General features: G+C 52.5%; 1 protein-coding gene across 2 annotated transcripts; it reads left to right on the top strand.

Moving 5' to 3' along the window:
• The first annotated feature begins 1,068 nt into the window (after nucleotides 1-1,068).
• On the top strand, nucleotides 1,069-20,898 carry LOC114856842 (filamin-C-like). Of its 2 annotated transcripts, XM_029152634.3 has the most exons (47): nucleotides 1,069-1,780; nucleotides 3,784-4,032; nucleotides 5,239-5,336; nucleotides 6,386-6,536; nucleotides 6,654-6,772; nucleotides 6,877-6,954; nucleotides 7,031-7,193; nucleotides 7,284-7,484; nucleotides 7,648-7,764; nucleotides 8,331-8,468; nucleotides 8,664-8,790; nucleotides 8,871-9,007; nucleotides 9,101-9,294; nucleotides 9,385-9,498; nucleotides 9,615-9,758; nucleotides 9,921-10,044; nucleotides 10,306-10,466; nucleotides 10,553-10,643; nucleotides 10,730-10,899; nucleotides 10,983-11,100; nucleotides 11,193-11,455; nucleotides 11,560-12,157; nucleotides 12,548-12,721; nucleotides 13,442-13,604; nucleotides 13,690-14,018; nucleotides 14,116-14,239; nucleotides 14,333-14,489; nucleotides 14,583-14,772; nucleotides 14,871-14,894; nucleotides 14,982-15,223; nucleotides 15,302-15,401; nucleotides 15,500-15,640; nucleotides 15,722-15,850; nucleotides 15,941-16,114; nucleotides 16,206-16,370; nucleotides 16,466-16,669; nucleotides 16,751-16,903; nucleotides 16,990-17,112; nucleotides 17,234-17,485; nucleotides 17,582-17,851; nucleotides 17,939-18,076; nucleotides 18,154-18,269; nucleotides 18,910-19,042; nucleotides 19,126-19,302; nucleotides 19,385-19,603; nucleotides 19,968-20,189; nucleotides 20,333-20,898. In XM_029152634.3, exons 1-47 carry the CDS (start codon nucleotides 1,408-1,410, stop codon nucleotides 20,518-20,520), a joined length of 8,235 nt encoding a protein of 2,744 aa, XP_029008467.1. In that variant the 5' UTR covers nucleotides 1,069-1,407; the 3' UTR covers nucleotides 20,521-20,898. The 2 variants fall into 2 exon arrangements, with proteins under 2 accessions (XP_029008467.1, XP_029008468.1); XM_029152635.3 differs by lacking the exon at nucleotides 7,648-7,764.
• Nucleotides 20,899-21,748: the final 850 nt, after the last annotated feature.

Genomic DNA, 21,748 nt, shown 5'->3' with positions numbered 1-21,748 from the left:
GCATAAAATTATCCTACATCACTCAGGCCCTAATGTAGCTGCTCTGCTTGTTTGAGCAGAGTAGATTAAAACTCCAACGTCTTCAAAGGACAATTTGCTTTCGCCAGAGGAGCAGTAAATCCTCTCTCCTGATGAAGCTCAGTCTGTGAAGGATTCTGCAAGTCACCGCGTGCGAGTGATTCATGCTGCGCGCGCCGTCGAGCACCTCGACCAAACAAACGGTTTATGACTGAAGAGGGAACTCTCCGGGGAGCGTCTAGCGCGGTGGGAGACCAGGCCCGGGACCCCCCGCTGTGTCCAGACTGAGTCTCTGCAGAGCGCTTTCTGCATGTGTCACCGTTATTCTTATCCTCCACTGATTCACGGAGGGCGCTTTTAGAACGTGGCGTCACTGCTGTGTCACCGAAGCTAAAGTCACAACAATGCTCAATATTTACTGGCACTGACTCATTCTGCAAAACCATCAGTTCTGCTGTACTGTTATTTAAATTGATTATACTGAGACTGATCAAATTTGCATTTAGCTATTAAAAAAATCAATATATATTTTCTAGATCTAGATAGTTCTAGATCATCTGGACTGAACTAATTATGTTATGTTAGAAGTCAGTCTATTGTGGCCTTTGCGTCTCTCTGTGGAAACAGGTTTGACTCAGAGGAGGCAGATCGCTGCTCACGGTGCAGTTGCTTCATCTTGACGACCTCAACCTGTAGAAACGCGTCTCTACGGCCTCAGTCCCGCTCTTTACCAATTACCCACAAACCTGGACGGACGCGCTGTGCCCGTTTCTCCCTGTCTATTTTTAGCCCACTCGTTCAGCTTCTCGGACCCTGGGAGTGACACACATTGACAACAATCGGCGCGTCCCAGCTCCCACTCGCCCAAATAGGAGCGCCTAAAAATAAGGCGCATGCCGCAACTGTTGCGCCGTCGCGGCTCGGACCAATCGCTGCCCCATCCTCCCGTAAACCGAGCCCGGCTCCAGTTATCCCCACGGATTAACAAATAGACTATGATCGCAGGGTTTGAGTGACGTGGCCCGGGGTCCTTTATAAACCCCCTCATCGGTTTCTCCCAACATTCAAGTGAAACACGCTCAGAGCGACCTCCGCCAGCGCTTCTTCTGCCTCCAAAGTTTCCCGACGCAGCGAATCAACGACTTACCGAGAGGGTGCCAATTAAAAAAAGCGCACCGCGGAGCCGCCTCGCGCATTAAAAGCCGGATAACCTCATCCATCACCGTCGTGAAATCGCAAGTACGTCCGAAAAGTCTGTCGTCTGCTTTTGAAACGCGTCCAAGTTCGAACCGTCCTCCGCGGGAGCGCGCTTTTCACCGACCTGCGAAAGTTTTCTGCGCCGCCGAGCGCAACGGTCCGAGCGTCGCCGCGGTATAAAAAGCCGTCGTGATGAGCAACAACTACGGCGACGACCAGCTGCCCCCGCAGTACTACCAGGCCACGGACTTCGGCGAGGAGGAGGACGACGAGATGCCGGCCACGGAGAAGGACCTGGCCGAGGACGCGCCGTGGAAGAAGATCCAGCAGAACACGTTCACCCGGTGGTGCAACGAGCACCTGAAGTGCGTCAATAAGACCATCACGGACCTGCAGAGGGAGTTCAGCGATGGGCTCAAGCTCATCTCCCTCCTGGAGGTCCTGAGCCAGAAGAAGATGTACAGAAAGCACCACAGCAGACCCAACTTCCGCCAGATGAAGCTCGAGAATGTTTCTGTGGCCCTCGAGTTCCTGGACAGAGAGCACATCAAACTGGTCTCTATAGGTAAGATGCTCTTTAATGGTTTAATGGTGAAACTCAAATAACGGACAGTGAACTGTTTTTGAAGCTGCCATGTCTCCACCATTGGCCTGCTGGTACGTTATCAGGCCAGCAGTGGCATGTGGCCTTCACACACCCTTGGAAACCGGCGTAGAGCTCAGCTCGCTGGAAAGTTTCTGCAGAAGTGTCACCGAGGTCATTAACTGGTGTCAGACCCGAGGCCCGGTTTCTCCGTCGCATCCTTTACTGACTCCCACGGCAGCAATGTGGTAAACTGTGGACTAGAAATTCACTAGGGCTGTGCTAATGAGAATGACAAAAGTTATGCATGAGCATCGCAGCCACACACACACACACACACACACACACACACACACACACACACACACACACACACACACACACACACACACACTTTTGTCTCTACTGGGTCAGAACGACTCTCTGGGGCTTTTCCCAAACATCCAATTGCTGTCCAGGCTATTCAGCAGCTCCTGTGAGGTGAGGATTAACTCTGGTGGGATTTGAGGCTCAGGCTGCACCCACAGATAGCTGAGGTTATATTAAATTGTAGTGGATTTGTGAAATTTGTGTCACATTCGCACACTCCCAACAAGAGGATCTCATTCCACCGGAGCGAGCAGAACGTCGCCTCTTAAGACTATTTGACAACTGGGAGAAACTAGTAGTGTAACAGGAGAAAGCACGGAGGGAAGATAAATTAGGACGAGTGACGAGTTGGAGGAGAATAGTTATTAAAGCTGTCTGTCGCGGTGACTAATGGTTCTGCAGCACTTGAGTGAAATTCCCATCAAGGCTGAGGCGTTGGCTGGGTGACAGTGAAGGACACACACACCTCCACCTAAACATGCTTTAGCGTTAGCGTTAGCGAGTGTCTGAGGTCCGGTCCATCACAACCAAAGGTCGCCATCACAGATATCACCAGAAATCCTGGGTCCAAAATAGAGCATCGGCGCGTGTCTGGCACAGTTCTCGCAGCTGTTCAGACGCACAGCGGGTCAGACTGCTTTGACAGAAGCGGGCCGAGATAACAGAAGCCCCGGCCGGCGGTTCCTTCTCCTCGCCTGCATCTGGGCCGGGTCGGCGCGGCCTCTTCAGATAACGCCCCCGTCTCCTTCCACGGTCCCAGCGCCGCTGCACGCGCGTCACAGCGTGTAACCAGATAACGTCCGGCCGATGCCCCTCCGGCCGCACAGTTGGCCTCAAAGCCGGACCTGACGGGTTCAGAACCGCGCCGTGCCACCTGCCGGCGCCAGTCACGCGGTGTCACGGGCCCCGTGATAAACAGCTGGCGCGAAGGTCCCCTGTTGTCAAAGCTCTAATTAATTAACTGGGGTGTATCACACGCAATTAGCTGATGAAACATTAAAGTCTAAAGCGCCTCTGAGGTTATTTAGCTTAAATGGCTAAATTCCTAATTTAGAGTGGATTTAAAATGTCGTATTCGGAAGACTTCCCTCAGAGAATGGAGTGAAATGAGCTGCGTGCTCGCTGTCACTGACTCTAATCTCCACCTTGTTTGATTTATCACGCGCTCGCGCTACAAGTTTTGCTTGTAATTGAAATCCGAGTGGTATTTATGCGCGGGGGGATCCTCTTCCACATATCTTCAGCTGTCACTGTCTTCAGTGTACCATTGTGACCGGATGACAGATTGTCAGGGGTCCTCAGCCAGACAGCTGTCTGGGAGAACGGGGCTCAGGGGAAGTAGCGAGGAGCATTAGATTCTTGTCCTCTCAGCAGTCAATCATCATTGTTTATATTTCTACTCAGAATAGCCCAGTCAGCTGGGCAGCAAGGAAATAATCATATATATAAATACAGTATATGGAGAGAGATCTAGGTGTTTAGCATTAGGGGGTCACGGTCATCAAGATCAACATGCATGAAATTCAAACCCACAAAGAGTTGAAACTGTGGATTATGCAAATGTTCAGAGTTTATAAATCCTCACGATCACGCTTGTCTGCACTGTCACACTGCAGATAGCAAAGCCATAGTGGATGGGAATCTAAAGCTGATCCTGGGTCTCATCTGGACTCTCATCCTCCACTACTCCATCTCTATGCCCATGTGGGACGACGAGGACGAGGAGGAGACGAAGAAGCTGACCCCCAAGCAGCGCCTGCTGGGCTGGATTCAGAACAAAGTGCCGCAGCTGCCCATCAACAACTTCAACCGTGACTGGCGGGACGGCAAAGCCCTGGGAGCTCTGGTGGACAACTGCGCCCCCGGTAAGAGGCGAGCGGCGCGAATGCTGATTCAGAGCCACGCGGAGCCCGCTGACAGGCGTGTGTGTGTGTGTGTGTGTGTGTGTGTGTGTGTGTGTGTGTGTGTGTGTGTGTGGCAGTTTTGCTCCGTTGCTACGGAGGCGAAGGTCAAGCATGTGTCAATCAGTGTGTTGGAAACAGTATCACCTTGTCGGCATCTCTCGGCCAGAGCTAAAGGCCGTACGCGCTAGCGTCCAGGTCCAGACTCGGATGGCAGCCGGTGTAATCTGTCCCTGGAGAGCAGGTCCAGTCGCTGGGTGTGGGGGGGCGCTGACCCCCGAGGACGTCCCTGCAGCTGTCCCACAAAGACCGAGGCGTTCGTTCAGGCCCCAAGGCCCGAGTCCGGCATGGCGTTTATAGCGATGCTGCTACACAGCGCCCCAAATTTGGCCACCATTCTTCCTTTTCTGTCGGAGTGGGGGGGGGTTGGGGGGGGGTGTTGGCCCGGCATCAACACCCAGAGCGATCTGTCACAGGGAGGTGCCTGAGCCAGAGATTCAAGGATCACAAGGCCAGAATTGAGCCGCCGCCAGTCCGGGCTCCTGCCTCCGACGGCGAACATCACAGGGAACATGGGCTCCCAACTCCGGCTTCGCGCTGCGAGGAGGTTGGGGAGTCGCGAGAAGCACCGTACATCATGTTTAACTGTGTTTATGTGAGCGCGGATCTGAGCAGACGCATCTTTCAAACACTGCAGCAACACTGACCATACAAGGCTGCGCCGTTTCACCAGCTAATACCGAACAGCAGGGTAACTGAGGAAACTGGTCCAGCTCACACACACACACACACACACACACACACACACACACACACACACCCTGCTTCCTCCCAGCAGACATTCGCCTCCATGCATGTGAACCATGACCAAATGTCTGTGTTTTATTTAATTGTTAATAGTAATCTAAGTGTGTGTGTGTGTGTGTGTGTGTGTGTATGGGCCTGTCCATCATCACACTAATCCAATTTAGGCATTAGCTGCATGCAGGAGGCTTCACCGTGCACCTGAGTCACAGTGGAGCCTTCAAACTCAAGCGCAGCACTCTGGCTATAGTCATGCAATGCTGTTGCTGGAGGTGTGGGAGAGATAGCGCTGACAGCGAGTGGCCTTATTATAGCATCCGCAGCCGCCTGCGTCAGCCGTCTAACCGTCCCGTGGGTATTCTGCAGGTCTGTGCCCCGACTGGGCCGAGTGGGACCCCAACCAGCCCGTTCAGAATGCCAGGGAGGCCATGCAGCAGGCGGACGACTGGCTGGGCGTGCCTCAGGTAAGACGCTCCGCAGACGCCCGCCGCACACACAGTAGCCGCTTTAGCCTCCGCCCAGCTGGAGGTCAGCAGACGGGCCCGATGTCGCAGGAAAAGAAGCCGACGGACGCCTTCTGTTGGTGCTGATGGGAACACCGTTTCGCTCAGCGGGCGGGTTTCCAATGTGCACCATTCATTTTGATCTGTCGCGCGGTTTAAGGCAAGGACACGTTCGCGAGTGCAAACACACCTGAGCGCACGCGCGCGCGCGTCCATGGGGCCGCGCTCAACTCCAACATGTAAATGATACGAAGCCCAGTGTTTTTCCGCAGAGAGAATCCTGAGGGTGTCATGAAATATTTATTACCCAGCTCACTTTTAATATTTTCTTTTACCTTATTGTAGCTCTTGGTAAGTGAGCGTGTAGGAGTTGTACATAGTAGATTTGTGAATCTGTGGAGGTGTGACATTTCTTCACACATTCTGAGCCAGCCTCCAAAACAGAAGCGTAAATATGCCTGCGCTCATCAGAATAACAATGTGAGCAGAGTGTGTTTCCAGTCGTTGTAATTCGCACAATGCGGCTTGTTTACTTGTTTGTCTCAGGGTTCGCTGTTCTCCATGAGGCTAAGGGCTGCGCAGATACCTGGGGGGGTCATGGCTTTGCAGCCTGGGGGCTAGATTCCAGTGTGGTGCTGTTAGGGGGCTGTGGGAGAGGTCCGGCTCAGGATAAATCCCCCTGACTGGCTTATTGAGGGCAACAATACTTAGCCCCGTGTCCTGGGGTTAAATATAACCCGCGTGGAGCGTGGCTTTGTGCCACGATGTGAAAGACAAGCAAACAAGTGGAGTGGGGAGAGCGAGGCAGTGGTGGGAGGGATAAATAAGTTTAATCCTTGTTAAATCCAATTGTACAATGCTTAATAAAGGGAAAGCTGTATAAAGAGTCAACTACACCCGACTGACAAATAGCAGCACCGTCATTTTAAAAATGAAAAGACTGGATTTAACAGGAGAGTAAAAAACCCAGGCTGCTTCTCATTCATGCCGGCGATCGTTTTCTCCTGCAGGTCATTGCCCCTGAGGAGATCGTGGACCCAGATGTGGACGAGCACTCTGTGATGACCTACCTGTCCCAGTTCCCCAAGGCAAAGCTGAAGCCCGGAGCTCCTCTCAGGCCCAAGCAGCTCTTCCCAAACAAGGCCAAAGCCTATGGACCAGGTGCGAGACGTATCCACCCACTCATCCAACACGAACTCTGGCCTTGATGATGAACACTTTGATGTGTCAGCACATAAACAAGCCTTGATACATGCGGAATCTGCTTTTACATCACAGGCATCGAGCCTCATGGCAACAAGGTGCTGCATCCAGCTGTGTTCACCGTGGAAACGCTCGAAGCTGGAAGCGGCGAGGTCCTGGTCTACGTGGAGGACCCTGAAGGCCACACAGAAGAGGCAAGTTGGAACTAGTACAAAAGCAGTATTATCACTTGCCCAGATTGCAGTTGAAGGCAGCACCAGTGATCAGTAAGTGTCTGAACCTGTCGTTCCTCTTTCAGGCTAAAGTTAAACCCAACAAGGACAAAAAGAGAACCTACACAGTCACTTACGTTCCTAAAGTTGAAGGGGTCCATAAGGTGAGGTCCTGCCCTTTGGACTGTTGCACATATGAACTGGGGCCAAAGCTTTAATGTCTTGACTTTTATTTTTTAGGTGAAAGTGTTGTTTGCCGGTCAGGACATCGATAAGAGCCCGTACACAGTGAACGTGGCGAAGGATGTGGGTGATGCCAGGAAAGTCAACGCCCGGGGGCCCGGTCTGGAGCCCACGGGCAACATGGCCAACAAACCCACCTACTTTGACATCTATACCGCCGGTACGAACTGTATGAGTGCAGACAGCAATGCCATCGAATGAAAACTTCTGGTTCTGTGGAAGCTAATTGACCCCGTTCCGTCACACTCAGGCGCCGGTAACGGCGACGTCAGCGTGGTCATCGTGGATCCGCAGGGCAAAAAGGACACCGTGGAGCTGATCCTGGAGAATAAGGGCGACAGCGTCTTCCGATGCACCTATCGCCCGGTGCTGGAGGGGCCTCACACCATTCATGTGCTGTTTGCGGGCCAAGAGATCCCCAAGAGCCCTTTCACTGTCAACATCGCGGAGGGTAAGTCATCCGTCTGCCTGCTAAATTACTGTCAGACAAATCCGATTTTCCACCGTGCTGTTAGTGTCACGGTGAGCGATCCATCACAATCTAAAGTCATCTTTATTCTCCCTGGGAACAGCCGCCCAATATAGACAATAACCCTTCCTGTCTGTCATTCTAGCGCCGCCTGTTGCTCCTCCCACAGGAGCTCCTCTGCAGATAGTCCCCCAGTCAGTGCGCACCCCTCCTGGAGTGAAGGGTGGGAAGGGGGCCCCTCCCCCAAAACCCGGTCGCCCAAGTTAGTATGGTCTGCTGGAAAGGAGCCTGTGCTCGTGGTTTAGCCAGATCTGCCCCCCCAGCCCCCCCCTCTGCACTGCCCTGCAGATGGCCTCTGCGCTTTCTCTGAGACTTGCTTCATGGGCCCGCTCCGATTCCTTGCGTCCTGCGGCTTGATGATTTCAATTAAAAAAGAGATGAGATGCAATACTGCACATGCAATTTGCAGAATGTCCCAGTTTGTGTTTCGGGTTGAGTTTCTCTTCCCAGTTAAATATCTTGGCTTATGCTGTTGATTTGTTTGTTATTGCATCCAAATTTGCATTGAGTTTAAGCCTGCAGTCAACATTTCTGAGTGACTGACTGAAATGTTGTCAGACGCTCCCTTGATGCACTCAGTGCTATTCAGCATTCTGTACTCTATGTTATATGTTCTGCATAAAGCGTCATTTTCATTTTCAGGTTCTGTCAGTCAACCTTTAGGAAATTCAGTTCCTACTAACGCTGGTGTCAGCTGCTGGCTGCGCTCACTCGCTGTTTGCTTTGCTAAATATTTCTGGCTCTCACACTTGTTGTCGTTCCTTTCAGCAATTAACCCGAATGCCTGCAGAGCGACAGGCAGAGGCCTTCAGCCTAAAGGCGTGAGAGTGAAGGAGGTTGCAGACTTCAAAGTTTTCACCAAGGGAGCTGGCAGCGGAGCCCTGAACGTCTCCGTCAAAGGCCTGAGTGAGTCAGACAGCTCTCTCTTCTCAGCATCACTCCTCTCCCTCCTTGTACATTTTAGGAGAAGCTTCCTTTGTTTGGGTTCTTTGTCTGCAGGGTCTAATTTGCATATGCATACGATAAAGTGCAAAACACAAGGTGTAAAATGCCTTTCTGACCCGATAAAACTCCCATATTGACTATATTAATTATCCTCAGCTGGAGCAGAGGAGCAAGTCAAAGTACGAGACGCTGGGAACGGTGTGTATGAATGCGAATATTACCCCCTCAAAGCTGGTAAATACACAGTGAGGATCACATGGGGAGGCCAGCCCATCCCACGCAGGTAGGCTCTGCTGCTGCCTGTAGCTATTTATTAACTATGCACATTCCCATGCGTGATCGGTGATATTTTGTATTCTGCAGCCCTTTCGAGGTGGAGGTGGGTGAGGAGGCAGGTTTTCAGAAAGTGAGGGCCTGGGGTCCTGGTCTGAAGACGGGCATGGTGGGAAAATCTGCAGACTTCGTGGTGGAGGCTATCGGCACCGAAGTTGGAACTCTGGGTGAGACATGCACGAAGACGAACTGTCATAAAGAAAAGTCAATTATTTTAAATGCATTTTGAGCGCTGATGTGTCAGTAATTGCTTTGCTCAGGCTTCTCCATCGAAGGCCCATCACAGGCTAAGATTGAGTGTGATGACAAAGGCGACGGCTCCTGTGACGTGCGCTATTGGCCCACGGAGCCCGGTGACTATGCCGTCCACGTCATCTGTGACGATGAGGACATCAAAGACAGTCCCTTCATGGCTCATATCCTCCCTGCAGCCAACGATGTGTTCCCTGAGAAAGTAAATCCCTGTCGCCGACTCAGAAAGCAAAGATGAGGATAAACCCAAACTCTGAACAAGAAAAGTTCACCCTCCTTGTGTTTGTTGCAGGTAAAAGCCTACGGTCCAGGCCTGCAGCCGACGGGTGTCATTGTAAACAAGCCCACCGAATTCACTATTGATGCCCGCTTGGCCGGGAAGGGTCACCTCAAGATCTACGCGCAGGTACCGTATGGAGAGCCCTGGTTTGTGAAACAGTCATGGTTTATTTATGGGTACACATCATTTATATTGCATACGGCTGTACACTCCAGAACTCGCATGCTTTTTTATCCACTCAGGATGCTGAAGGCTGCACCATCAACATCAAGATCACTGACAGGGGAGACGGCACATTTCTGTGTGTGTACACTCCTGTAAAGCCCATTAAACACACCATCATCGTCACCTGGGGAGAGGTCAATGTACCCAACAGCCCTTTCAGGGTGAGACACGTGACGCGGTGCATGCAACCATAGTTAGACCGCACTTAGAATTCAGTCAACTTAATATAATGATACTTCACAAAATATAGATAAAGTCAGAGGACTGCTGCAGCTCTACTTCAGCCAATTGCTCCTGCCTCAAGTGCACTGTGAATTCATTAGGTGCTGGTTGGAGAGGGTTCTCATCCAGACAGAGTCAAGGTCTATGGGCCTGGAGTGGAGAAGACAGGGCTCAAGGCTAATGAGCCAACATACTTCACTGTGGACTGCAGCGAGGCTGGGCAAGGTGAGGAGATCATGTGGGCGGTTACAAAAACTCTTTTGACTTGAGCCGACTCTTAATGAAATTAGCGCCACATCATATAATATTGAAAAGTACAGCAGGAACACAGATAAACGTGTGCATTGGAGCTGCCAAGGGTCGGTTATTTGAAGTGGCTTGGATGGATGTACTGTACAGGGCAGCGCTCTGGAAAGTCTCTTATTTATTCAGAACATCTATCTTGAATGACCTGTATGAACTGTGCTCATTGCTATACGCCATTAGGGGACATCAGCATTGGAATCAAGTGTGCCCCAGGGGTGGTTGGCCCTGCTGAGGCAGACATTGACTTTGACATCATCAAGAATGACAATGACACTTTCACTGTCAAGTACACTCCGCCCGGCCCCGGCCGGTACACCATCATGGTGCTGTTTGCTGAGCAGGTAAGAAGAAACAGCGTGTAGGGCCGGACGCCAGTGACATCACTCTCATCACTGAGATTATGTTTTTGTATCATTGATTTTATCAGGAAATTCCCATCAGTCCATTCAAAGTCAAAGTGGACCCGTCCCATGATGCTGGGAAGGTTAGAGCAGAGGGTCCTGGGCTCAACAAGACAGGTGAAAGTTTTTAACATTTTCTGCTGTGAGAGGACGATGCTGTTTGATGGGAACTGATAGTTCTGACGAATACTTGCGGGTTTCAGGAGTGGAGGTGGGCGCTCCAACACACTTCACCATCTACACAAAGGGAGCTGGCAAAGCGAAGCCCGAGGTGCATTTTGCAGCGTCAGGGTCAGGGGAGGCAGTTCGTGACTTCGAGATCATAGATAACCACGATTACTCCTACACTGTCAAGTACACAGCTCTTCAAGAGGTGCTTTGAAATCCAACAACAGAACAGAATGATTGATATTAACGCCACCAATTGTTAAACATGTATTATTTTTTGGTCGTTAGGGTAACATGGTGATTTCAGTGACACACGGAGGAGATCCCATTCCAAAGAGCCCCTTCCACGTCACCGTGGCGCCACCTTTGGATATAGGGAAGGTGAAAGTGGAGGGACTGGACGCCAGTAAGTTACATTACCAAATACTGAATCTGGGTATTTATAGCGTAAAAACGAATACAAAAGAATTAAGTGTTTGATGGAAATGTGTTTTTCAGAAGTGGAGGTTGGAAAGGACCAGGAGTTCAGAGTCAACACAAAGGGTGCTGGTGGGCAGGGAAATGTAGGTGTGAAAATGACCTCGCCCTCTGGGCGACCAATCCCATGCAAGCTGGAGTCCGACAAGGCCAAAGGCTCTCACAGTGTGAAGTACATTCCCCCAGAAGAGGGGCAGTACAAGGTTGATGTCAGCTACGATGGCAACCCGGTGATGGGGAGCCCCTTTGGGGTCGAAGCAGTGATGCCCGCTGACTCCTCAAAGGTAAAGGTCCATGAGAGCTGATTCACTCTAATACTTGGGGCTCAAGAAACACAACGTACATTTTTATGCTGCTCAAGAAAAGTAACATAACATCTCAAAAACAGGTGCGAGCGTTCGGCCCAGGCCTGAAGGGAGGCGTTGTGGGCAAACCTGCTCCGTTCACCATTGACACAAAGGGGGCCGGGGCGGGTGGGCTGGGCCTGACGGTGGAGGGCCCGTGCGAGGCCAAAATCGAGTGCCAGGACAACGGCGACGGCACGTGCTCGGTCGCCTACCTCCCCACGGAACCCGGCGAGTACGCCATCAACATCCTGTTTGCGGAGCAGCACATCCCCGGCTCCCCCTTCAAAGCCACGGTGCGGCCGGCCTTCGACCCCAGCAAGGTGAGCGCCAGCGGCCCCGGCCTGGAGAAGGCCAAGGCGGGCGAGCCGGCCACCTTCACCGTGGACTGCACGCGCGCGGGCGACGGCGAGCTCACCATCGAGATCGTGTCGGAAACCGGGGCGAAGGCCGAGGTGCACATTCAGAAGAGCGCGGAGGGGATGTTCTCCGTCACGTACATCCCACCCTTCCACGGCACGCACACCATAACCATCAAGTACGGGGGCCAGATGATTCCTCACTTCCCGAAGACCCTGCAGGTGGAGCCCTCTGTGGACACCAGTGGCGTGCACGTGTACGGCCCAGGAGTGGAGCCCCGAGGTAACGGCACCGCGGCCCGGAGCTATGCTAGCGTTAAAAGGAATAGGTTCTGTCAGAATATTTATCTTAAATGTCAGTATTTGCAAGTTTCCTCGTTTTATGTCCTGGATTTGTGCTTTTTGTCAGACATTGTATTTTAGGTAAACTGTAGCATGTTTTAATTATTAATTGCCATCTTAAAGACTAAATGATTACGTGCATTTAGCAGTCAACTGGAAACAGATGACGGTTAATTATAGAAAAAGTTCACCGAAAGTTACAGCCCCTGTTTTAAATAGTTAAAAAGGGTCTCATGAATCAGTCATGAAGATTTATCCTGTAATGTCTAAGTACTGGGGTTTGATGTTACTCCTCTGTACCAGATAACCTGAGGGGCTTTTCTGGTTGTAGGTGTCCTGAGGGAAGTCACAACTCACTTCATTGTCGATGCCCGCGCCCTCAACAAGGTCGGGGGAAATCATGTCAAAGTTCACATTCGAAACCCCTCCGGCAGCAACACAGAGAGCTACATCACCGACAAGGGGGATGGCACCTACAGAGTGGAGTACACCGCGTTTGAGGACGGTAGGCAGGCACAGAAAGGCTCCTATGGAACCATTTAGCTGTGATAATCTGTGAAATTAAAGGCGGAGATAATACGAGAAAACGAAGGTGTTTATCAAGAAAAGGAGAGCGGGACTGGATAGAGCTGTGATCTGCCTGCGAGACAGACAGAAAAATCACTAACAGGTGCTTGTGGGCGCCGTTTGGGAATAAAGCAGGAGCGGTGGGGAAAGGAGGAGCAACAAAGAGAGGGGTATAAATACAGGATGATGCAGTGGAGCAATGATGTGAGGGGCAGAGAGCAGGGAGGCAGACGGGCTTTATAAATAGTGTGCTGTTGAACAGAAGCTCTTAACCAGGCAGCTATGTGCGCCGATGGCTGCCTGCACACAGCAGTACAGCAGGGGAATGATAGAGGGTATTAATAGAGACCCATAACACAAAGCAAAGAGATCACAGAGCAGCGCTCCAGCACCAGACATGCTCTAATATTGCGGCGGTGCGGCTGGGAATCCGCCGTAAAGGCCCACTGAGAGGCCTCTGTGAGAAAAATGTTGTAACAGAATAATGAATAGAGAACAGATGTAACGCCTTGTACGTTCACCAGAGCGCCTGCGTTCTGGACGCCGTCTTTTGTAAGTAAACAGATGTTTATGTCCCTAAAAGGGAATTTGTCTGGTCCATAATTAAAACGAGCCTTGCAGTAGCGGTGAACTGGCTCGTGTCTGTATCTGTGCACAGGGATGCATCTGATTGAGGTGCTGTACGACAGCGCACCCGTGCCCAAGAGCCCCTTCAGAGTGCCGGTGGTAGAGGGCTGTGACCCAACCCGCGTCCGTGCTTATGGGCCCGGTCTGGAGGGAGGAATAACCAACAAGCCCAACTTCTTCACCGTGGAGACCAGGTACCGTTGGGTCGCTTTCACAGGGGAAACTAGTGCCGCTGTATCTCAAATACGTGGAAATGAAAACTGCTGGCGTTCCTCCCAGGGGTGCTGGTACGGGAGGTCTGGGTCTGACCATTGAGGGAGCGTCGGAGGCAAAAATATCCTGCAAGGACAATAAAGACGGCAGCTGCAGTGTGGAGTACGTCCCCTTCACCCCTGGAGATTATGACGTCAACATTAACTATGGAGGTCATCCCATCCCTGGGAGTCCGTTCCGCGTGCGCGTTCAGGACCCCGTGGACCCCAGCAAGGTCAAGTGCTCAGGCTCGGGTCTGGGCTCCGGGGTCCGGGCCCACGTTCCCCAGACCTTCACAGTGGACTGTACCAAGGCCGGCCAGGCCCCGCTGGATGTGAAGCTCTACGGCCCGACAGGTGAGCGCCGGAACAGCAGCAGGTGTGAACAGAAAGTCAATAGGCATTAAACCTGAGTTGACGCGTGAAATATATTATTTCCATCGTGTCAACTCAGGCACTCTGGAGCCGGTCGGCGTGAAGAACAACAGCGACGGCACCTACACAGTCCACTACACGCCGGCCCAGGACGGCCCCTACACCGTAGCCGTCAAATACGCAGAGCAGGAGGTCCCACACAGGTGCAGCATATGTTTGACCAAGGTTAAAATCTGACTGGTGGGATTTTCATCCTGTCTGAGTCCAATAAGCGCCCCTCTGTCCTTCATGCACAGTCCTTTTAAAGTGATGTCCCAGCCCGGGCATGACGCCAGTAAGGTACGAGCCAGTGGCCCTGGTCTGGATACAAAAGGTGTGTGTGCGAGTCTGCCCGTGGAGTTCACCATCGACGCCCGGGATGCTGGGGAGGGACTGCTCACCGTGCAGATTCTGGTGGGTTCGGCCACATTTACTCACCTTTACCCAAACCCTGCGCGCTTTTAAGCCGCGAGCGCTCATCTGAAAAGCTCTCTCTGTTTGGGACAGGACCCCGAGGGCAAACCGAAGAATGCAACCATCCAGGATAACAGGGACGGCACCTACACCGTCTCCTATGTGCCCGACTCCACGGGCCCCTACACCATCACCATTAAATACGGAGGAGATGAGATTCCCTACTCCCCGTACCGCATTCAGTCCCTGCCCACAGGAGACGCCAGCAAGTGCCTCCTCACCGGTAAGAAAACAGCATAATGGCTCCGATAAATAAAAGATCTCCACAGATGAAGTTTTATAATTTATGTATATTCACTCATACGTTCTTGTTCCTTCCAGTGTCTATCGGAGGACACGGCGTTTGTAAGTACTCTGTGCCATAAACCCGCTACAACAGGTTCCAGGAGTCTGTTTCCCCACTGACGCCTCTTCTCCCTTGGTCCCTGACAGCCAGCCTGCAGAAGCTGCAGACCTCCGAAGACACCGTCATCACAGTGGATGCCAAGGCTGCAGGGAAAGGCAAGGTGACCTGCAAGGTGCTGACGCCACAGGGGATGGAGCTGGACATGGATGTGGTTGAGAACCACGATGGGACCTTTGACATTTACTACACAGCCCCTGAACCTGGGAAATACGTCATCACCATCCGCTTTGGGGGGCAGAACATTCCAAAGAGCCCCTTCCATGTGGTGGTGAGTTAGAGAGGAGTCAAATGTCTACGTGCTAGCCCTTTACCTGATTAGCATGAAACCAATCATTTGTTTTGACAGGCCACCAATGAACCAGTGGTTCCACGCGACACCGTGGATCCCCTGTTTCGTCCCGTCAACTTTCTCGTTCCCTTCACGCCGCAACAAGGAGAGATCACAGGTGCGACAAACACCTCACACACATCAACCAAACATGACACGCACCCGAAGCCTCCGCTTAAGGCCACCGCCGTTTACCCGCGCCGCTGTCGTTTCTAGGTGAGGTCCGGATGCCTTCAGGCAAGACTGCCCGGCCGCACATCACGGACAATAAAGACGGCACCATCACGATCAAATACCAGCCCACGGAGAGAGGCCTGCACGAGATGGACATCAAATATGACGGCAACCACATTCCAGGTCAGGAACACGCTGACAAAGGCTACTAAGATAAATGAGTCTGCACAGGTCTAAGAGCTGCTCGTCCATGTGTTTCCACAGGAAGCCCTCTGCAGTTCTACGTGGACGCTGTGAACAGTGGAGTGGTGACGGCGTACGGTCCAGGTCTGAGCTACGGCATGGTCAACAAGGCCGCCACGTTTACCGTGGTCACCAAGAACGCAGGAGAAGGTACGACTCGCTTTCTCTTCTGTAGTTTGAAGGCGGACAAATGTTTCTCAGAGAAACGGAAGCATCGGGGTGCTTTGTTCTGCCTCCTAGGCGGTCTGTCCCTGGCTGTGGAGGGTCCCTCCAAAGCTGAGATCACCTGCAAGGATAACAAAGACGGGACCTGCACCGTGTCCTACCTGCCCACGGCGCCTGGAGACTACAACATCATTGTCAAGTTTGACAACAAGCACATTCCTGGGAGTCCCTTTACTGCTAAGATCACCGGTGAGGCTGACTGCGTCACACTGCTGCTGCATGTTTATGGCGGATGAGCCCAATGTAGTCGGCTGACCCGAAGCACCTCTTTTATGTCAAGGGGACGACTCCATAACCAGGACGTCCCAGCTGAACGTCGGCACGGCGGCCGACGTGTCCCTGAAGATCGCGGAGACGGACCTGAGCTCGCTGAGCGCCAGCATCAGGGCTCCGTCAGGAAACGAGGAGCCCTGTCTGCTGAAAAGGCTGCCCAACAGACACCTGGGTGAGGCATCCTCCAGCCACGCACACAGGAAAGAGAGAAACGCCCGTGCTTTGTGTAATGCAATCTAATAGTTTTATGTTTTTATATGTTGGCAGGTATTTCTTTCACCCCGAAGGAGGTTGGAGAGCATGAAGTGAGCGTGAGGAAAAACGGCGTGCACGTGGCCAACAGCCCGTTTAAGATCATGGTGGGTCAGTCAGAGATTGGCGAGGCCAGCAGAGTCAAGGCTTTTGGCAAAGGCCTGGTGGAGGCGCACACCTTTGAAATGGCAGAGTTCTTTGTGGACACAAGGAATGCAGGTAAGTGCTGGAGGGAGGTTCTGCTTTAAAATCAGGAGGAAGCCATACAGAAACCTGTCCAACTGCTCTTCGCTGCTTTAGGTTATGGCAGTCTGGCCTTGTCGATTGAGGGTCCAAGCAAAGTGGACATCAACTGTGAGGATGTGGAGGACGGAACGTGCAGAGTCACATACTGTCCAACCGAACCCGGAAACTACGCCGTTAACATCAAGTTTGCTGAAAAGCACATCCCAGGTTGGAGTCTTTCACTGAAAATGGACCTGACGAAAACCCCAAACCCCATGTGGTTGATTTACTGTGTTTGCATTCCTCCCATGCAGGGAGCCCTTTCACAGTGAAGGTTACCGGAGAAGGAAGGATCAAAGAGAGTATTACTAGAAAGAGGCAGGCGTCTTCTATTGCGTCAGTGGGCAGCACATGTGGCCTTAATCTCAAGATCCCAGGTGAGCAACAGAGCCAATTAGGAGTGTTTGGAGGGCAGGTCGCCCCATCACATGTGGGAATAAGTGAAGCTGCTGCACACTCACATTTGTATTCCCGCCGCCTTGCTGCTCCGCTCTCAAGGAAACTGGTTCCAGATGGTTTCGGCCCAGGAGCGGCTGACCAGGACCTTCACCCGCAGCAGCCACACCTACACCCGCACCGAGCGCACGGAGATCAGCAAGACCCGCGGCGGCGAGACCAAGAGGGAGGTCCGCGTGGAGGAGAGCACCCAGGTGGGGGGAGGAGGGGGGAGCCCCTTCAGGGACGTCTTTGGCGACTTCCTGGGCAGAGAGAGCCTCAGCAGCTTTGCCGGCATCACCGCCAGACCCGAAGGTGAGGGCCCAGATGCTTTGTGCTCCGGTGCCTGATTCAAGGCGGCGGCGCCGTCAGTGCGTTTGACCCGATGTGCTGTCGCCCCTGTCGCTCCAGTGGAGAGCGGCTCCCAGGCCATGACGGCCCAGGTGACCAGCCCCAGCGGGAAGACCATGGATGCCGACCTGGTGGACGGCGGCAGCAACACCTACAGCGTGCGCTTCATCCCCCAGGAGATCGGACCCCACACGGTCAACGTGAAGTACCGGGGCCAGCACGTCCCCGGAAGCCCCTTCCAGTTCACAGTGGGGCCCATGGGGGAGGGGGGGGCGCACAAGGTCCGGGCGGGGGGGCCGGGCCTGGAGAGAGGCGTGGCCGGAGCACCCAGTGGGTTCACTGTGTGGACTATGAATACTGATAATGTGTTTCTGAAGCTTTTCCCATTCTAATCTGAACTGGTTTCCACTCCTTTAGCCGAATTCAGCATCTGGACCCGAGAGGCGGGCGCCGGTGGTCTGTCCATCGCTGTGGAGGGGCCGAGCAAGGCTGAAATCTCCTTTGAGGACAGGAAGGACGGTTCGTGTGGGGTTTCCTACATAGTGAAGGAACCAGGTATACCGCACTCCTCTGCACGCGTCCTGCTGCTTCGTCTGGTCGCTAATGTAAACGGTGAAACCGTGCGTCCCCAGGTGACTACGAGGTGTCAATCAAGTTCAACAATGAGCACATCCCAGACAGCCCATTCATTGTTCCGATTGCTACACTGTCAGACGAGGCCCGCAGGCTGACTGTCACGAGCCTTCAGGTAGAGACACGCACACACACACACACACACACACACACACACACACGCACACACACACACACGCACGCGCACGCGCAGAGTTGAGATTAATGCGTTGCAGTAAATAACAGCCACAAAATAGCAGGGCTGAATAACAGATTGCGTGTTGCACAGTGAAGGAGTGGTTGTTGATATTTCTGTCTAACAGCACTTTGCCCTTGAAGTGTAATTGAATGCCAGTGTTGGAGCAGTATCCGGGCTTATAATACTCTGATGCTGGCCAGCGATGAAGGGCTGGATTAACTGTCCCCTGCTGATGTGGGGGAACGATGAATTTATCAAGGCTATGATGACGTCCCTGTCCAAATATCGTATTATGGATTAATGTAAACAGGCAATAAACAATAAAAATGGGTTGTACTGTATGTGACACAGTTTAATTAGCGAAGTTATTTTGCTAACTTAGTTTTCAGTTATTATAATGCATATAGATTTCTAACGAGCAATTAGCAAACCTGATACGTAGCAACACTAGCGTCTAGCTATCGTACATCTCCTCTTACACTGTTTCCTATTTGGGAACATCATGTTTTGTCCCCATGACTCCTAAGAGTCACACACACGGAAACGTTCTGATCGTATTCTTACCCGCCTCCTGCAGGAGAAGGATTTGAAGATAAACCAGGAAGCGTCGTTCATGGTGCAGCGGAACGGGGCTCGCGGCGCGGTGGACGCCAAAGTCCACACGCCGTCCGGCTCCTCGGAGGAATGCTACGTCACAGAGCTGGACAGCGGTACACGCGCACAACCAACGACCCAGTGGTGTCCAGAGAATGGGGTTTGAACCTCAGTAATAGCTCCGCTTGTTTCTCCTCAGACAAGAGTGCAATCCGCTTTATTCCACGGGAGAACGGCGTTCACTCCATAGACGTCAAGTTCAATGGATGCCACATTCCTGGGAGCCCCTTTAACGTGCGAGTGGGAGACCCGGGGCTGATTGGAGACCCGGGCATGGTGACTGCACACGGCCCCGGACTGCAGGGAGGAACAACAGGTACAGAACATCCTGGCCTCTCAGCACCTCTAAAATGCGCATACTGTATGAGCGGACCTTTCATGTCCTTTCCCCGTTGCAGGCGTTCCTTCAGAGTTCGCGGTCAACACCTGTAACGCCGGCTCGGGGACCCTCTCCGTGAACATCGACGGGCCTTCTAAGGTCAAGATGGACTGCCGCGAGTGTCCCGAAGGCTACAAGATCACCTACATCCCCATGGCGCCCGGCAATTATCTCATCACCATCAAATACGGCGGGCCGCAGCACATCGTGGGCAGCCCCTTCAAAGCTAAAATCACAGGTCCGCTCAGCAGCCGCGCTCCCATCTGATCTGTGGATCTGAGATGACAAGTGTCTCGACAATGAAGCAAATGTTCATCGGAACAAAGTGTGGATGTCTGCAAATGTTATGTCATCTGTGGTGGATGTGCTTACATAAAGTTCGACTTCTTCTTCTTCACCATAGTTATATATTCCTGCATGCAAATCCCTTTTTTATTAATGTAAGATAACAGAACTTTTAAGATTTTGAAAATCTCTCTCAGGAGCCCTAGAGCGAAACGCTCCAGCACCTTTGTTTCCCTCATATCTTCATCCATACTCTCATGTAATGTCTGGCTGGAATCTCTTTGACTTTCGTCCTCGCTCTGTCCTCTTCAACACAGGCGCCCGACTGTCAGGGGGACACAGCCTCCACGAGACCTCCTCAGTCCTGGTGGAAACGATGACCAAGACCTCCAAGGTGGGCGGCTCCTACAGCGCCGCCGCCTCCACCGCCGCCGGCAAGCTGGCGTCGGACGCCAGCAAGGTGGTGTGCCGGGGCACGGGCCTGTCCAAGGCGGCGGTGGGCCAGAAGAACAACTTCACGGTCGACTGCAACAAAGCAGGTGAGATGCAATACAAGCATGACTCAAAATAGGCCCCGCTGTGTTGGGACGAGCTGAGAAGCACGTTGCATGACGTTCGTTTTTGCAGTTTGCTTATAAAGGTGACTCCCGCCATTAAACCCCCCCCGTCGCTCCCCGTCTAGGCTCCAACATGCTGATGGTGGGCGTGCACGGACCCCACGCTCCCTGCGAGGAGGTGTACGTCAAGCACATGGGCAACAAGCTCTACAACGTCACCTACACCGTCAAGGACAAGGGCAGCTACACTGTCATCGTCAAATGGGGCGACGACAACGTCCCCGGGAGCCCGTACAAAGTGGCCGTGCCCTAAAATAAACTGCCGCCGCTCCTCCACCGGCCGCCGTTGCTTTTGTCATGTGCTCGCATCAATCAAACTCCCCAGCCGCTCCTTCTTTGGTGCTGCTCTCCGCTCCCCCGGCGGATGACAGCGAACTTAAGATGCACTAAAACCCGCAAGGACGTCCGCTCACGGTTCTGACCAGCACAGAACCTCTGTTGCCAAAGCTTTGTGTTAGCTCCAGAAGTGACATTTACGTGTGTGCATTTACATTCAGACCGATGTAAAGGCAACAGCGCTGAGTGAAGGAAATGGTTTTTGTATTAGAATGAGTACTTCACCTTTTTTGTTATATTAACCTATTTTTGGTAAGTCTTTGCAGACCTAATAAACATTTAATTGCTAACTTTCCAGATGGACGTGAGTTAAGTTATTTCTCTCGCTGCAGTGTAACGGGGCGTCTCTTGCTTTTTACATTTCTATGGTTTCATCATGCAGCTATTTTTTGACCACTGCTGGCGTCTCCCTCTGAGCAGCTGTCAGGATGTTTTCTCTTGATCCTGCCAAGGGTTCGAGCCGTAATTCCTGTTCGCGGCCCTTGCTTCACTAGTGACCTTATTAAAACTTCCACTATTTGATGCTACGTTAGTGCAATAGTTGGAGGCATCCGTCCTGGCCTCTCATTCACATTCTGTACGTGTCCAGATGCAATCACAAGATGGCAGCAAAGTCAAGCGCTCCTCGAAATCTCCGTCTCAACCAAAACACCAGAATTACATGTCCATTGTTCCCAGTCAAGATTAACTACACTTGCCTCAACACAAGGGAGCCCGCCGAGCGTAGAAACCAGAGGCATCAGCTTCCATTGTGTGTGTAATTAATCCTTTTGGATCAGAGATGGAACGCAAGTGCTGTGGCATCCTTTGTAGTGGCGGGTGGGGGACAGACCCCGCTGAGGCACAAATCAAGCAGAAAGGCGAGGTGGTTCCCCTGCATATGTGTGTGTAATCGCTTGTGCGTCCTCCGTGGCCCGTGTGTGTGTGTTCTGTGTGTCCTGCGCGCGGTCTGCAGGCCCGGGTCCCACAGTGAGTCAACCACCCAGCCTCCACACGCTGACACGCAGCACCAGCACCATTCCTCACAGAGAGGAGCCTATAATTAGGTGCTAATTCTCCCTGGTTCCACGGTGACGTGGTGCTGGGGGCCGCGGCGAGGCAAGACGGAGCGAGCGGGTGCATGTCGTGTACAGTGGCGGGAGCTC

Source organism: Betta splendens, chromosome 6 (genome assembly GCF_900634795.4).
Source record: "Betta splendens chromosome 6, fBetSpl5.4, whole genome shotgun sequence".
NCBI lineage: Eukaryota > Metazoa > Chordata > Actinopteri > Anabantiformes > Osphronemidae > Betta > Betta splendens.
The sequence above is the reverse complement of the archived record's forward strand: the minus strand, read 5'-3'. Positions and strand labels throughout refer to the sequence as shown.